The sequence below is a fragment of the Moschus berezovskii genome, chromosome 24, assembly GCF_049115385.1.
Source record: "Moschus berezovskii isolate FMDL1 chromosome 24, NW_MosBer_1.0, whole genome shotgun sequence".
NCBI lineage: Eukaryota > Metazoa > Chordata > Mammalia > Artiodactyla > Moschidae > Moschus > Moschus berezovskii.
In genome coordinates this window covers 5,303,848-5,321,989 of record NC_142483.1, presented here as the reverse complement: position 1 = coordinate 5,321,989, position 18,142 = coordinate 5,303,848, and the positions used below count along the sequence as shown (strand labels likewise).

General features: G+C 45.7%; 1 protein-coding gene across 12 annotated transcripts in view; it reads left to right on the top strand.

Moving 5' to 3' along the window:
* Window positions 1–18,142, top strand: part of ATG7 (autophagy related 7) — a 259,273-nt gene that overhangs the window by 82,888 nt on the left and 158,243 nt on the right. For 11 of the 12 annotated variants that reach the window (XM_055413573.2, XM_088831925.1, XM_088831919.1 and 8 more), the window contains one exon: window positions 6,272–6,352. The exons of the other annotated variant lie outside the window; for it this stretch is intronic. In XM_055413573.2, the coding sequence (XP_055269548.2) occupies window positions 6,272–6,352 (81 nt within the window). The remainder of the gene's footprint in view (window positions 1–6,271; window positions 6,353–18,142) is intronic. 12 annotated transcript variants of the gene reach the window in all.

Genomic DNA, 18,142 nt, shown 5'->3' with positions numbered 1-18,142 from the left:
CAACAATAAAAAGAAAAATAACCCAGTTTAACACGTGGCAGATTCAGTGGCTAAGAATCTGCCTTGCAATGCAGGGGGTCTCGGCTTCTATTCCTGGTTGGGAAACTAGGGTCCCCCATACGGCAGAGCAGCTAGAACCGTGTGCCTCAATTACTTAGCCCCTGCTCCACAACTAGAGAGTCCATGTGCCACTACAGAAGACCCCAGTGCAGTGAAGATTGCACACGCAGCGACTAAGACCCAACGCAGCCAAAAGAGTGTTTAAAAAAATTTTTTTTTCCGACAGGATTTCCCTGAAGGTCCAATGGTTAAGACTTCGCCTTCCAGTGTGTGTGTCTGTGGCGAGGGGGTGGTGAGGGTTGATCCCTGGTCAGGGAGCTAAGACCTCATGGTTCCTTGCAGCCAAAAAAACCAAAACTTAAGGCAGAATTAATATTGTAGCAGATTCAACAAGGACTTTAAAAATGGTCCCCATCAAAGAAACTCTAATAAAATTTGGCTAAGAATTTGAATCGATATTTCTCCAAAGAAAGATAGTACAATTGGTCAAGAAGCACATGAAAAGAATGCTCAGCACTGCTAGTTATTAGAGAGATACAAATCAAAAGCACAGTGAGATACCACTTCACTTTCATTAGAATCATGGCTATCCTCAAAAGAAATGAGGTGGAAAAATAACCCTTTTGCAGAAAAGAAATATGGTGTAGTCACTTGGGGCCTCAAACTGCTAAACATGTATTATAGTTACCTTGTGATTCATTGATTCCACTCCCTTTATACCCAGCAGAAATGTTCTTCAGCTTATGAATGGACAGACAAAATATGGTGTATCCATGTAACTGAATAGTATTTAGCAATGAAAAGGAATGGTGTGCAGACGCATGACACAATATGCCAAGTGAAGCCAGTCAGGTATGATTCTATTTATAGTCAATAGGCAAATTAGCCAAATCAGTAGAAATAGAAAGTAGACTGAACGACAAAGGCCAGTGATGGCAGATTGTCTGGGGGGAAAGTTGGCTTTGAGCTTAGTAGCTGTATGTACAAAGCCCGTGAAAAGATTGAATGCAAGACATAATCGGAAAGGCAGGATGGGCCTGGGCCACCAGGGAAGCCCAGAAAGTAGATTAGTTGTTGCCAGTGTCTGGGAAAAGTGGAGAATGGGGACTCATCTCTTATGGGTTCCAAGTTTCTTTTGAGGGTGATGAAAATGTTCTGAAGTTGGATATTGCTGATGCTAATGAAATTCCATGAATATTCTAAAAGCCACTGAATCGTATACTCTAAAATGATGAAATTTATGGTACATGAATCTTAATCTCAATACCCCTCTTATTTTTTTTAAAGAAATAACTATTGCACAAGGTATTTTGGTGATAAATACCAAAAAGAAGAATTTCACGTAATGAAGGCATGATCTCTAAGTCAAGTGGTGGGTTCAGTTCAGCTGCTCAGTTGTGTCCGACTCTTTGCAACTCCATGGACAACAGCACGACTGGCCTCCCTGTCCATCACCAACTCCTGGAGCTTACCCAAGCTCATCTCCATTGAGTCGGTGATGCCACCAACCATCTCATCCTCTGTCATCCCCTTCTCCTCCTGCCTTCAATCTTTCCCAGCATCAGGGTCTTTTCAAATGAGTCAGTTCTTCGAATCAGTGGCCAAAGTATTGGAGTTTCAGCTTCAACATCATTCCTTCCAGTGAGCAGTCAGGACTGATCTCCTCTAGGATGGACTGGTTGGATCTCCTTGCAGTCCAAGAGACTGTCAAGAGTCCTCTCCAGCAACACAGTTCAAAAGCATCAGTTCTTCGGTGCTCAACTTTCTTTATAGTCCAACTCTCACATCCATGCATGACTACTGGAAAAAACATAGCCTTGACGAGACGGACCTTTGTTGGCAAAGTAGAGTCTCTGCTTTTTAGGATTTATGAAAGGGATGTGTTTGAGCTTGAGTGGCTTTTAAGGAAGCTAGAGATTTGGATATATAGCTGCTTGCAAAAGGAAGAGCTTTGAGTCACAGAGTTTAGCATGAGGTAAGGCCAGCAATCAATCCTAAAGGAAATCAATCCTGAATATATCTGTTGGAGGGACTGATGCTGAGGCTGAAGCTCCAATACTTTGGCCACCTGATGTGAAGACTCGACTCGTTGGAAAAAGACCCTGATGCTGGGAAAGACTGAAGGTAGGAGGAGAAGGGGACAGCAGAGGATGAGATGGTTGCATGGCATCACTGACTCAAGGGACATGAGTTTGAGCAAGCTCCGGGAGATAATGAAGGACAGGGAAGCCCGGTGTGTGCTGCAGTCCATGAGATTCTAGAGAGTTGGGCACGACTGAGCAAATGAACAGCAAAGGCCAGCAATGGCAGATTGTCTGGGGGAAGTTGGCTTTGAGCTTCGTAGTTGTATGTATGGAGCCTGTAAAAAGACTGACCGCAAGACATAATCGGAAAGGCAGGATGGGCCCAGATTCAGTTCAGTTCAGTTCAGTCGCTCAGTCGTGTCTGACTCTGCGACCCCATGAAGGGGCCCTTAAGTGCCAGCATGAGGAGCTCTCTGCTGTATTTGGTCACCCTGGGAAGCTGATGGGGCTTCCCTGGTGTCTTAGATGGTAAAGCGTCTGCCTGCAACATGGAAGACCGGGGTTCGATCCCTGGGTCGGGAAGATCCCCTGGAGAAGGAAATGACAACCCACTCCAGTACTCTTGCCTGGAAAATCCTATGGACGGAGGAGCTTGGTAGGCTACAGTCCGTGGGGTCACAAAGAATTGGACACGACTGAGTGACTTCACAAGAAGCTGATGGGGCTTCCCAGGTGGAGCCAGTGGTAAGAAATCCACCTGCCAGTGTAGGAAACACAAGAGACGCGGGTTTGAACCCTGGGTCTAGAAAATCCCTTGAAGTAGGAAATGGCAACCCACTCCAGTATTCTTGCCTGGGAAATCCCATGGACAGAGGAACCTGGCGGGCTGCAGTCCATGGGGTCGCAGAAGAGTGGGACGCAACTGAGCCTGCACAGGAAGCTGAGAGAAAGTGGCACGCCTCAGTCCACCCCAGAGTGTTGGGAGCTCACACTCCTGTCGAGTGCCCTGTTAGGAGTCCATCACAGTCGTGTGAGAAGAGGCTTTCGTCTCTTACATTTCCTAAAACTGGAGTTCGTTTGGAGTTCTGAGCCTTCTGATACCAGCATCGGCAATTTGCAAGGCCTCACACACAGATGTCGTTCTACTTCGTTTCCTGGGAAAGCAAGTCACAGCTTCCTGGCAGAGAGCCGTCTGGGTGCTAAACAGTGGTGCGGGGGCCCCCGCTCAGGCGCTCCGTTCACCACGGCTCCTTTCTGTCGCTCGCCATCCGTGCTTTTTGTTTACATTTTCTCTCTCCTTCCTTCCTCTCCTTTTTTCTCCCTTCCTTTCTGCTCCTAATTGGTTCTACTCTCTCCCTTCCCGTGGCCTTATCTCCCCACCTCCAGTCGTCTCACAAATTGCCAGTATTCCTTTGCACAACGTGAAGTTTGACCTTAGCTATGTGAAAGAAAAGACAGGAAACCTTTTCATGAAGCGTATATGGAACCATTGGTGTGTAGGCCATGGCAGTGAATATTTTCATGGAAAACAGACTACATATGATGAATGTTTTTCTAGGTAAATTTAATGTGAAAGCCACTGAGATATGATGAGACTTGCTCAGAATTTTTTCAGTCCTGTCACTTCAAGGTCTCACGAGGACGTCAGCATGCCCGTTTATGCTCTTCCGTTAAAGTCTTTGCTGCTGGCTTGCTGTCTCTGGTTTTAGTGAATCAGAGAGCAGACTCAGGGCCCTGCTTGTGCCTCAAGTACTGGCCTAGGAAATGGTCACCACCTTCCCAAGACATGGTTAACTCACGACTGTCCCATTTTCAAAGGTTCACCGCAAGACCAGCTACTTATCCCAGCTGTCTAATTTATCATTTCTACCAAACACTCTTTCAGTCTTGCTTTACACTGAAATCTCATCACATATAGATGACGACATTTAAAAGATTGCTGTGGGCATTTCCTTTATGGTGAGATTTTCCCTTGATAAGTGTGCAAATGCAGCTAGACTTGGTTGCAGTGGAGTTACCCTCGCTGTGGAGGAGGTCTGTCCCCATGAAGCGCTGGCCAGGTTTTGTTGGGATTTTTTTCTGGGGGGGGTGGAATAGCAGAGAATTGCTAGGGTGGCTAAAGGCAGCAAGAATTAGGGGTGGGATAGTGGAGGGGTTGGTTGTTGTGCTGTGTTCAAGTGAGGCTGTTAAATGTGTGTGAGCCCTCATATGGAAGATGAAAGCTGGGCTGTCCTGAGAGGGAGGGAAGCAGGGGAGCCCAGGCAGGTTTGGAGTTAGGGACCCACTTCTGAATCTTAGTGCAGTCACTCTCTGCTTGCCTGAGCCAACATTCTTCACCCTCCTCAGCCAGAGTCCTGTCAGCAGGACAGTCGTCAAGATCAAATAAATTAACTGGGAAGAAGATTCGTGTTGTTTGGCTTCTTATAAATGTTGAGTCCTCTGGAGTCTTTAGAGATTTCACTAGATGTATTTTTAATAATATGATAAATATAAAGGACAGGGAAGCCTGGTGTGCTGCAGTCCATGGGGTTGCAAGGAGACTGACATGACTGAGCAACTGAACGGTGATAACAAATGGTAGAGTTTAAACTCTTCTTTTGGTGTAAGTGTAGTTCTGGAGGTATAATATCTGAATAAATTACCTGAGTCATAGTTTGTGAAACCTGACTATATCTTACTGTTGTATAGTCAGTAAGTCGTGTTCCACTCTTTTCGACCCCATGGGCTGCAGCCAAGCTCCTCTGTCTTCCACTGTCTCCTGCTGGAGTTTGCCCCAATTCAAGTCCACCAAGTCGGTGATGTTATCTAACCATCTTATCCTCTGGTGCCCCCTTCTCCTTTTGCCTTCAGTCTTTCCCAGCTTCAGGGTCTTTTCCAATGAGTTGACTCTTCTCATTGGGTGGCCAAAGTATTGGAGCTTCAGCATCTGTCCTTCCAATGAAGAATCAGGGTTGATTTCCTTTAGGATTGACTGGTTTGATCTTCTTGCAGCTCGTTTGACCTGGTTTGATCAAACTGGTTTGCTCTCCAGCACCTACATTCGAAAGCATCAATTCTACAGTGCTCAGCTTGCTTTATGGTCCAGCTCTCACATCTGTACATGACTTCTGGAAAAACCATAGCTTTGACTTTACAGACCTTTGTCAGCAAGGTGATGTCTCTACTTTTCAATATGCTGTCTAGGTTTATATTGCTTTCCTTTCCAAGGAGAAAGCGTCTTTTAATTTCATGGCTGCAGTCACCATCTGCAGTGATTTTGGAACCCGAGATCTGTCACTTCCCCCTCTACTTATCATCTAGTGATTACAGCTGAAAATGAAAATCTATCACTAAGTTGTGTCCGACTCTTTGTGACCTCATGTACTGTGTAGCCCACCAGGCTCCTCTGTCCGTGGGATTTCCCAGGCTTAGTTCAGTTGAGTCCCTCAGTTGTGTCCGACTCTTTGTGACCTCGTGGACTGCAGCACGCCAGTCTTCCCTGTCGTCACCAACTCCTGGAACTTGCTCAAACTCATGTCCATTGAGTCAGTGATGCCATCCAACCATCTCATCCTCTGTCCCAGGCTGATACCCTGTAAGTGGAAATCAGATGTAGTTCAGAATTTTATGCTCAGGGTGGCACTGTTTTCCCATACTTTTGGTAATGTTTGCATTTTATCTCTGTGGGTTCCAAGTCAGGCAAGTTAACTTAATAAACATTTAAGACCATTTCTACCTTCTGTTGTTCACAGACCTTTTTACCTTGTGAGGCCCCATCCAATGCCATATCCTAAAAGTGCACATTTATCCTATATTCACTGTAACACGTGAGAATTGCCATAATAAGCTAGTTGGCTGATTATATATTTGAAGACATTTATTAAAACAATAGATTTTTCAGCTTGCTTTTTATGTTTTGGAGTCAGTTTGTGTTTAGGTCTCAGATATGTACAAAGCTTGTGTGCCAGTTCTTAATGGAATAAAGGACCTAATATAGTTCTTCAAAACTGATTTATTTAGCACAAGTACTAAAGTACTAGTACTCACAAGCACAAGTACTAAATTGAACTCCATTTTTGTTAGTAATCTGTTCATAATATGTCTAGAGCACAGATTAGTTGTTCCCCACTTCTTGCCAGAAACTACCCGTGTCCTTCCCAGGTATGTCATTCGGGGCTTGATGTGAAGTTTTGTTTGTTTGTTTCTAGATAAGAGGATTTCTGTCACGATTTGATAACGTCCTTCCTGTCAGCCTGGCCTTTGACAAATGCACAGCTTGTTCTTCCAAAGTAAGTTGTTCTACGTTGGTGGGACTTGTTTTTTTAACATGAGCCCCGTCAGCCTTCCCAGCCAGAGGCCCCGAAACCAGCTGAGGGCTTTTCGTGGGGGAGGGCGAGGGTCTAAAAAAAAAAAACCAAACCAGAAGGGGTTATGGTTTCATTTATCTGTGTTCATTCTCACAGGGAAACCAGCCTGAGAAAGTTTGGTTTGTAGTATAGCGAGAGACTGAATTAGATCATTTCAGCTCTCTGTCAGTCCTTGCAGCAGGCTGATTTGGGCTCCAATTTTAACTATTCTTGTCTTTGTTCCTCCCCTGAGGGCTCCTCGCTCGCACAGACCATCACAGAGCAGTTTTTTAAGTGTTGCTCAGAGGATGAGGGAGACTAGGCAGTCCTGATGGTGTGTCTTTTGGAGTTCCACATAATGACAAAGAAAAAGTAAACAGAGATTGGGGGCCTGGACGGGGAGCCAGTAAAAGGGCCCATTCAGCTTTGATCTTTCCAGAGGCTCTAAAAGCAGAGCTGATGTGTCCCCCATTGTAACGGGAACCGGCTGATATGTCTCAAACCTACAGTGATGGCATCTCATTTTTTTTTTAAATAGTCCTTGAGATAGTCTGAGTTATTTTTACACATGCACTGTGTGTTCTAGCTGACTTCCTTTTGGAAACCTGTCTAAGCCTTCTAACGTCCAGTGATTTAACCTGGCTTTTAAAACTCAAGATTCTTGGTAAGACTTCCATGTTCAAGTGTTAGGCATTGGGGTCATTAATCCCAAACTCCAGCCTCTCAGTTATAATTTGGGACTTCTTTGCTGTGTAGCCTACATCAGTCTGAACAGGACTGAATTCTGGGTAAAGTCTCTCTGCACTCTGAGATGACAAACTGTCTTTGAAAATTTTACTTGGGTCCCTGGTGGCTCAGAAGGTAAAGCGTCTGCCTGCAATGCGGGAGACCCGGGTTTGATCCCTGGGTTGGGAAGATCTCCTGGAGAAGGAAACAGCAACCCACTCCAGTACTCTTGCCTGGAGAATCCCATGGAAAGAGGAGCCTGGTAGGCTACAGTCGTAAAGAGTCGGACACGACTGAGCGACTTCAGTTTCACTTTCATCTTAGGAAAAGCACCATCTTGACCGGTTTCTCTAAAAAGTTAACTCAGATTTGACCGACAGTGTTGATAAATTTGGTTAATTTTAGGTGCTCAAAAACGTCGAGTAATTTTTTCTTTCTTTCTTCTTCAAAAGTAAACTGAGCTCTGATTTTATCACTCTGCATCCCAAGTGTCCGCGTTGAGAGTTAAACTTTACCGTTTGTAGGTGGTTATCCACGAGCTCATACTTCCCATGGGTTCTCTAGGGCATCTTATGTCTCTGTGCCTGACCGCGGCCTCCAGGACGTCTGCACTCTCGTCTTCAGAGATGGAGGTTTTAGGATTATGTGCTCTTCCGCACATTACCTTTTTTTTTTTTCCTTTGAATGTCTGAGCTAATTGGTCTCAAAATAACTTGGCAGTATTAATTTTCATATTGAAATTGTTTGACACAGACACAAGTGTCAGAGACTTCTCTGTGGCTTTATCTAGGTCTAGTTAGTCAAATGAGGAGAAGATAATTAGGTTCTCTAAGTGAAATGCAAACCCTCATTTTTTTTTCTCCTTGTTCTATTTCTAATTAGATTAGCCCTGGAGATACGGTTTATAAAAGGATCACAAGCATATCCGCTAGCTGCGGTCCCTTATATTCTTTGAAAGAGCATAGCTTTGCATTTTTCTTTCACACTTATTGTAGGCCTTAAATTAATTGTAGATAGTACTTTTTTGTTAGCAAAGTTATTTCCTCTTAGTGGTCATTCTGAGAGTCCTGCTTTACGTAAACACGCTGGACGACTTAATACAAACTGACTTGCATTTTGACAGCTGTGCTATTCCCAGAGCGATCACTTTTCATGTGGTCCGGGTATTAAATTTCTTTTGTGCTGAAAAGGTTGCTTCATGGGTGCATGTATTTCCTTACAGTAGAAGCCCAGCATTTACTTTCTTGGCTACCTTACTCATTTGCTTAGGAGCATGTCATTATCTATTATCTGCAGACCCAGCATTAATACTTTGAAATGACAGATGCAGTTACATCTTCAACTCTCTGCATATGAAATTTTCTTAATGCATACTTAGCATGATTTTTTTTATACTGAGTCATATCATAGTTGTTTTTGTTTCAAAAAGATTCTTCAGGGCTAAAAATGACTTTTAAAAATTTCTCCTTTGATATCCATGAAGTAATTATTTCCTTTGGTACTTTTCAGTATTTTTGCTTCCCTCCCCCACCCCCCCCATAGGACTAAGGCCATATTTGTGTCTTGATATTACTTCCATGAAGTACTATTATGATTTTAAAAAGCAAAGTACTAAATAGAATGGGCTTCCCAGGTGCCGCAGTGGTAAAGAATCTGCCTGCCAACACATGACATGTGGGTTTGATCCCTGGATTGGGAAGAATGGCAACCTGCTCCAGTGTTCTTGCCTGGAAAATTCCATGGACTGAGGAGCCTGGTCCAGGGCTGCAGTCCATGGGGTTGCAAAGAGTCGGACACGACTGAGCACGCACACACACACACACAAGGCCATTCTTGTGTCTTGATTTAACCATAAATACAGACAGATTGGGTAGGTAGAATAAGCTGTGCTGAGTAATGCCTTCATTACCTTTTTTATGTAAATAAAGCATAGACTTTTTATAAGGCCTGAGCTGGGGAAGAGTACAGTTCTCTACTTAGGTGTCAGGGAAGCTGGATCATCTACACTCACATTGTTCCTTATCCTAGTTGATTTCAGCTTGGCATGCAGCCAGGTGAATTGTTCCATCTTCCAGAAAAAATATTGGAGGAGCTGAAGGGAGGAGGGCAGTGAGGAGTTGCTTTTATTCTGATTTCCATGCATCGCCTTGTAAGACTTTCTAAAATGATAGGTAGTATCTGTCACTGGAATTTCAAAAAACCCTATTTCAAGGTTTGTCTTTCTTTTCTTCCTTATTTTAAGTTTTCTGAGCCAGATAGTTTTGTGGAACTGCTGCCAGAGGGAAAAGTATAATTTTGAAGCCAATATTGTTGAAAGAATTTCTCATAATACTTCGAATTAATTTATTGTTTTTAGATTTTTCACCTAGATAATTTAGGGAAAGTTAGAGTATTTGGAGGGGTACCTTTCTGCTTTGATATAACTTGCAGGCAAGTTGTGGGAATAGTACAAGGAACTCCTTTACCCAGCTCTCCCAGTTGTTTATATTTTTCTGCATTTGTGTATGTGTGATCTCCCTCCCTACCTCTCCTCTTTTTTTTTTCTTTCTTTCTTTCTTTTTTTTTTACCATGCTGGGTCTTCGATGCTGTGCTCCGGCTTTCTCTGGTTGCAGCAAGCAGGGACTACTCTTCAACGCAGGGCTCCTCATTGTGGTGGTTTCTCTGGTTGTGGAACTTGGGCTTCAGGGTGGGTGGGCTCAGCAGTTGTGGCTCATGGGCTTCGTTGCCCTGTGACACGTGGGATCTTAGTGCCCAGACCAGGGGTTGAACCTGTGTGCCCTGCGTCAGCAGGCAGATTCTTAACCACTGGACCACCAGGGAAGTCTCCCTCTTCTTTTTCTTGAAACTCTGGAATGAGTTGGAGACATTGTGATTGTTTACGGCTAAATACATCAGTGTATGTTTCCTCAGAAAAAGATTCCTGCCTTACCTAAGCAGAATGCACTTATCAAATGCAGGCACGTAAATGTTGCATAATACTGTTACCTGACACACAGTCCATGTTTCAGGTGTTGTTATTTGTACCAGTGATGTTCTTCATAAGCATTTTCTCCAGACCAGAGTCCAAGTCAGGAGGATCAGGCATCTAGTTGTCATGTCTGTTTGGCTTCCCTCAGTCTGGAAAAGTTCCTTAGCTTTTCTTTATCTTTCCTTAACTTGAACACTTCGACGTTGTGCCAGTTACCTTGTAGAATTTCCCTCTGTTTGGTTCTGTCTGCTGTTTCCTTATGACTCTATTCAGGTCATGAATTTTTGGCACAGAGGTGAGATGAAAGGAGAGATGATGTGTTCTCACGTCAGGAGGCACATGGTGTATGTTACCCCACTTTGGTAGTGAGACTTTCCCCCTTCCTGTGTCTGCAACTACCTTCCCCCACGGTGAGAAACCTGGCTCCCATTACACTGGCTGATTCACTGAACTACACAGAAAGTAGTTCCAAAATTGCCAGTCCACACCATCGCAGACAGTAAGCCTACCACCTGGAATTTGATCATTGTGCACGGTTCTTATTTTCCAGGTACAGTTTGCAAAGATCAAAACACAGAAATATTAAGAGACTTAATTCTATACTTTGGACAAACACATACACCCATTTAACCTACATTTCAGTCAAGGCACAGAGTGTTTCCCTTACCCCGGAAAGTCCTTGTGCCCCTTCCGAGACAGTCTTGGGGGAGGGGAGCAATATGCTGAGTATTGTGACCATTCTCTTTCCCAAGGAGTAAAACTAGCTCCCCTCTGGTGTTGATGTTACTGTGGCCTTGTTTCTGGGACCTGGCAGTTGACCAGAACCTTCCCTCGGACCTTCCGAGTCAGGAACAGGGCTGTGCCCGAGGAGACTGCAGGCGGGGGACTCTTGCTGTGGTTGAACGATTCCGTCACTCCCCACCCTGGCAATGTTGCAGGAACAGCCTGTTATGAGGAAGCAGGCCCCAAACTCAGTTCTCATACCATCTGGGACTGCCTAGTGCCCAGATGTAGCAAGATGTTCCCAGAAACCTGATCTGAAGATTTTAATTAGCCATTAGCAACCCTAATAATATACTCATTCTGGTGTTTACAGTGCAATGGGCCCTTCTGTTGATGGGCTCTGATTAAACTTCCCAGAGTGACTTGTTACTAGCTTTTTCTGTGCACCTGTGTGTCTGCGTCTGGAGGCTGGAGAGGCTAACGTGAGAAGAGTGTGTGTCAGCTGTGGCGTCATCATATGGTGAACTGTGCTTTCATTCTGCCTTTGGCAGAGCCAGGCTGCCATTTTTGCTTTGATATTATATAATCCTACCTTTCTTTCATTTCTTTTTTCTTTGTTAATTGAAGAAGCATGAGACGTCAACATTAAACTCAAGTATTTAAAATTCTTTTAAGAAAAACCTCTACCCCAGAGCAACCTGTTTCCTAAACGTTCTGCTGACGCGCTGTTGAGGACAGACAAAGGGTAGGTTTGGAAGGAGAAATGGAGCTCTCACTGTCTGTCAGCAGACGTTCGTTCCCCCAGCTGATGTGTGAGTCCCTGCTGCGTGCCAGAGGTGCAGAGACGATTAAAGCAGCCACTGCCTTCAAAGAACACTAACAAGAGAGCAGTTTAGTCACTAAGTTCCATACGACTCTTGTGACTCCATGGACTGTAGCCCACCAGGCTCCTCTAACCATGGGATTCTCCTAGCAAGAATACTGGAGTGGGTTGCCATTTCCTTCTCCAGGGGAATCTTCCCGACCCAGGAATCGAACTCGGGTCTCCTGCATTGCAGGCAGACACTTTACTGACTGAGCCAAGAGTGAGGGAGACCTGTGAACCGATACTAATCTCCCTGACACTGTGATGTGCGCCAGAGTCAAGGCATACCCTCTTGTTTCTTTGGTTTTTGTTGTTTTGCCGTGCCGTGCAAGTTGCAGGATATCCTCTAGTGGAGGTATCCTGGCACCTTTTAGCTTTGTAAATGGGGAAGACCTGGAAGGCCTCTCAGCAGCTTCTAAGCTGACTTTAAAGGATAAGGAGGAATATGTAGAGATCCGTGGGAGAGAGGACACGGGGGAGATATTCCAGGCCCAGGGAGTCACTCGGGCAACAGCCAGGGCAAGAGAATGTGGCATGTCTCTGAAGGCGTTCTGGGGAGCGGCACACCTCATTCCTCATTGCCCTTGTCTTGGTGAGTTGTTTCCCTCTCGGTTGTTCCCGAGTGGAATCCGGCTGTACTTCCTCTGGCCCTTGAGGCCCTTTCTAACCTAGCACCGGGCTTAGGGGGTTTCCTAGCCTGAGGAGTCCAGCCACTGCAGCCCCGGTGTGGGGGTAGGGGCCCAGGAAGGCAGGCGGGGCTTTCCAGGTCCTGGCTCTCCGTCCCTTGCCCGCCGGCCAAGGGACCACAAGCATAGTGCTCCCTGCTCTGCCCACTTCCCTTTCTTCAGTTACATGAGTCAGTCGGATGAGATAAGCTCTGGCTCCTGGTTGACCCTCGACGTTGCTCGCTTTTATATTTCCTTTCCTTGCTTTTATTTTCATTCTTTAGTCCCCAAGCACTGCATTTTCATTGCAGAAAAATCACCAAGTGTATTTAAGGATAAAGAAGTAATTCACTATATCCTAGCCATGCAGATCATTGTCAGGTGTTGATGTGTACCCTTCTGGACTTAAAAATCACCTGTATTTTAAGGTGAAGTGAAAGTGTTAGTCGCACAGTCGTGTCCAACTCTTTGCAACCCCATGGACTGTAGCCCACCAGGCTCCTCTTTCCATGAGATTTCCCAGGCAAGAATACTGAAGTGGGTAGTCATTCCCTTCTCCAGGGTATCTTCCCAACCCAGGGATGGAACCCAGGTCTTCTGCATTGCCGGCAGATTCTTGAACGGTCTGAGCCACCAGGGAAGCCTATATTTTATGGGTATGTGCAGGTAATTTTTCTCTCTGAGCACTCCTGTTATAAGCCTGAAATCAGCTTTAGAGAGAGGAATTTGTGCTGCTGCATCAAGCATACTCTCGGCCTCTCTGATCTGATACAGGGTTTTAAATCTCAATCACTTACAAAAACTGGCCGGAGCCCAATCGGAAGAGTTCTCCACAGCGCAGGCCAGGAATTTTTGCATGCAGCCTCTCAGTGGCAAATACTACTCAAAACTGGACTGCAGCCAGGTTTTCCTTCTCCTTTCCAAAAGGGACATAAATCTCTGATTTGGAAAATGATGAGTAACCCCCAGGTTCCCTTTTTCTATCTCATTTACCCAGCGAGGCCCCGAGTCTTCTGTTTTAATGTGTGATGGATTCCATATGTATGGCCGCGTTGTGTAAAACTGTATCCCACATCTCATCCTTAGCAACTAGGGTTTCCCCAACTCCCCAGAACTGCTCAGTTCCCAGAAGGAGTCGAAACATCCAGCCTGAGCCAGTATATGGAGTGTTTTAGCTGCAGGCCCCTAACCTCAGAGCTCTTGGCTCTTCACCTCCTTGAAAAGCCTTGGACGGTTCTCCCTTTGCTTCAATTTCCTCATCCATAGAGCGGGGAAAATATTTTCTGTCTCCCAGGGAAATTGCAATGGCTGACGCGTATCCAGTTCCCTGTGACCAAGTAGCAAGGCCTCTGCCTGCTCCTGGGACTGATGTCGACATCAGTAACAAAGGAAAACACAGACCGCTGTGATTGCGCTAGGTCTCCCCGGGTGTGTGGCTCCCCTCCTGGACTCACTGTTGCCCAGCAGGTACAGGGAAAGGCCTGGTTGTAAGTGCAGGCAGCCTTGGCTTTGAGAGGCCGCAGAAACCTTCCATCATGGTCCCTGACGACTGTTGATGCCAAAACCGCCCCTGTGATTCCAGAGAACTCAGCCTTGCTGGTTACGTCTAACCTGTGGTCTTCTGAGACCACCCAATCAGTGCTTACTGCTTTCCCTGTCACTTGAGGTCAAAGACCCGCCTTGCCTGTCCAAACACATTTTTTTTTTCCCTCACAGTATTTCTTTTAACATCCAGACCAGAAAATGCAGGGCTGTGTTCTCCTTAGAAGTTTCCAGTGGCTGCCTGGCTCGAGCGTAGTCTTCATGTTCCTGAAAATCTGGGGTGCTCTCAGTTTGGATTTAATCTCATTTGCTTTTAGCCTTTCCGCCTTCCCCAGCTCTTGATACAGTGGTTCTGGGCCTCATTCAGACGATGAAGGCAGTACACCCTGCTCCCGTGAGACACGGAAGCCACACACAATTTTGGAGACGATTTCATTGGCTTTGTGAAGTCCCTCAAACATGCCCGTGGATCCTAGGAAGGCATCCCTGCTCTGAGGTTTTTATGGGTTTTGGCGGGGGCGGGGTTGGGTGACATTCCCATTCTCCTGACGAGACACTGCAGGGTATGGGTGCCGCCAGCCCCAGCCCCACCATGACCTCTCTGTGCGGCTTGGGAAAGTAGCCCCCTCTCTCTGGCGAGTCCTTCCCTCAGCTGTAGTAAAGGGAGACACCTGGGCTGATCGACCACTGAGCATTGTTCCACGACTTGGAGATTGTGGCGTCTCTTGATCAGCTCCTTTCTTTAGGCTGAGCTACATCCAGGTGGGGGAGGGAGGAGACCCTGGCCCTGCTCAGTTCTAGGAGTTAGCTGCCACTACTCCAGTGCCCCATGGGTTTGTTTTCCGAGGGGCAGAGAGCCCCAGCTGCCAGCAGCTCATGTTCCTTCTTGTTTCTGTAAAACATTCATCGTCTTCCCTCCCCCCTCTACCCCTCATACCTTTGTAAGGAGGGGAGGGAGGAGCATGGGAGGAACTGCTGGTTTTTGAAATAAGAGGGCTTCACTAGCTCAGCTGGTAAAAAATCTGCCTGCAATGCCCGAGACCCTGGTTTGATTCCTGGGTTGGGAAGATCCGCTGGAGAACGGATAGGTTCCCACTCCAAGAAATAAGGACGCCATCAGCTTGAATTGGGAAACCATTTACAGACATTTGTGCTTGCATTGTACGGACACAGTTGGAATAAAATAAAGCAAAAGTGAAGTCGTTCAGTCGTGTCTGACTCTTTGCAATCCCATGGACTGTAGCCCACCAGGTTCCTCCATCCATGGGATTTTCCAGGCAAGAGTACTGGAGTGGGGTGCCATTTCCTTCTCCAGGAGATCTTCCCAACCCAGGGATTGAATCCAGGTCTCCTGCATTGTAGGCAGATGCTTTACCATGTGAGCCACCAGGGAAGCTGGAAATAATATACATTAAACTGTTTAAATTGAGTATTTAAATTCATGTAAATATATATTTGGGTGTTTATTTTCACAATCATTATTCAACAAATGTTGGGGGCTTTTGTTTCATGAAATATTTGGGGATGATACAGAGGTCAAGAAGATAGCCTATGAAGTTTCTGATGGTATCTTTCTGGACAGGGTAGGAAAGTGACACCACACACTACGTACGTCAGGCCTATCAACTTATTTAAACGTGTTTTCTCAAGAGATGTTCCTAAGCTTGGAAGGGATAACCATTTCATAGCAAATAGTAGAAACTAAAGAAATATGCTTTGAGTGGCAAGAAAAATGAATGAGTGCTTTGTAGCTGAATAAATGAACAGCACAACGGGGAGGGAAGGGAAGGTGGGCTGTGCCTTTCAGGAGCTGAGTCGGGCAGGAAGCTGAGGTGTGGTGGCAGACACCCTCTGCCTGCCAGTGCGTGGGCATGATCTGTCATGAAGCTCTACGTGGTAGCTGGAATCAAATGTTACATCCCAGCGCTCGGGGTATTTGTTCAGCTGAGCCGCTTTCCAGCTTTTACTGCCTCATTCGCTTGAGTTGATGCTTTCGATGATTTGTTATTGTGTTGGAAGACCATTTCCAAAGTATATTAAACCAAAGAGCCTTTGGGATTCATCAAAGATGACTTAACATTTTATGAAAGGACACATTCTGGCAGTGAGCTCTTTGCAGGCTTTTGCTTGCTCTCTTGCAGGGTTCTTAAAAGTCTCCATTTTATTATTTTCTGAAAGGTCTTCCGATATCCTGTCCAGGTATTTCTAAAAGTACTTATCACTGCAGCCTTTCTTGCCTTAGAAAATGTGAAAGAACCATTTGAGAACATCCTATTCCCGAAGTTACTGTTGTTATAACTTGTTTATATCACATCATATGTGATCATAGTGATAAATTTTACAGTGTCTGGCATTTCCTAGTTCTCAGTAATTCTTCCAGCATAAAAGTTTTATTAAGGTTTTTTTATTTTTCTTAACACGGAAGAAAAGACTGCATGTTCCTGTTTCCTGGAGTATCTTAAGGGCTGGTTAAAGCACACACTGAAGTTAGACATCTTAAATTTATAGCTATCAGACTAAAACTGGGGAAATATCTGCTCTGTGGTCATGGCAGGGCTGTAGGTGTGCCGAAGGTGAACAGTTGGTGGGAGAGCAGACACGGCAAAGTTTGTTAAGTTAGAAGAATCTTCGTGACACTGAATGAGCAGACACCCGGCAGAATCTTAAGGAATAGCGGCATTGCTGGGACACTCGCTCATTCCCCATGAGGGCTTTGCCGGCCACGATGAACATCACAGCCCACAGTCAGAGCTCCAGGCAGCCTAGGTGTCTTGGCAGTTGACTTGAGTCACTGAAACATGGATATTTTTAAGACCTTTCCTGGCACTCCAGCTTTGAACGGAAGTCCAGGCAGAAGTACATTTTCGTGTTGTTTGCAAAGGCGGGAGAGAGAATCTGGGTTTTCCCCCAGCTCTAGGTTGAACTTCACATTTCCCATTCATTTTATGTCAACGTTTACATGAAGGACCCCGAAGGGAGATGATGGCAAACGTGGGGGCTTGAAGCGAGTGGCAGTGACTCACTGTTGCATTAAAAACCCCTCACACGTCCCGAGCGCGAACATGAGCTCCACGCTGCTCTTTCTTTGAGAAGGAAGCCTAAGCAGAAGAACTGCAGTGGGCCTGCCACTCTGCCCACATCCAGATTTTCTGTTAGTTCAGTCTGACCTGACAAACTTGACTTCAGTCTCAGCAAGTGGATTTAAAAACTAAAAAAATAAATGAGAGCAAAATGCTTTCTTGGTAGAGCAGTATATATGTGTGTGTGTTAGTTGCTTAGTTGTGTCTGATTCTTTGCGACCCCATGGACTGTAGCCCACCAGGCTTCTCCATCCATGAAATTCTCCAGGCACAAACACTGGAGTGGGTTGCCGTAAGTAAGAGAAGAAAAACACACGCGTGCCACTTGGCTCTGCTGGAGGAATATGAGTTTTATTTCACAACATCTGGTGTTCTTTGCCTAATCACTCACTGCTTTATTGAGAATATTCCAATAGGCACTTACTTAATACCTGAAAGATGAGACCTGCGTCACCCTATCATGCTCTCTGCAGAAGGACTGAAAGTTCCCAGAAATGGGCCCTTTCAGGTACCCCTGGGGGAAGGTGGAGAGGGGGTGCAGCACAGGGGGTGTGTGTACTTGTTTCAGTTCTGCTGTGGTAACTCAAAACAGTTGACAAGTTCTTCTTGGGAAATTGCTTCAAATCTCACAATGTTTTCCTCCTCATCGCCTCAGCAGTGGCGAATTCTTGACCTTTGAGGGTGGGTTTGATTTTTTGGAAAAGGCCAAAAGCAGCTTGGAGCCGTGTGTCGTGAATAAAGGGAACGAGTCATTTGCAAGAAAAAACGTTTCAGGTTTTTGTTGTTGTCCAGTCGCTCAGCCATGTCCAACTCTCTGTGACCCCGTGGACTGCGGCAGGCCAGGCTTCCCTGACCTTCACCACCTCCCAGAGTTTGCTCAGACTCATGTCCATTGAGTCAGTGATGTTTAAAGAACGGCAGAGGCTTCAAACGGCTTGCAGATCTGAACACGTGTGAGCCCCCATTCCAGGGAACTCAGGGTATACAAGCCTGGCAGAAGGTAACAGGCCATTTGAACAGGGTTTGTGCACTAGAAATGAGCACTGCCACCTAGTAGCTACATGACCTGTGGCAAGTATCTGGAAGTTTCTGCGGTTCAGTTTCCTTAGGGGGAGAAGAGCTATGATCCTTCCTTGGTGGCAGTGAGGATTAAAGAAAGCAGG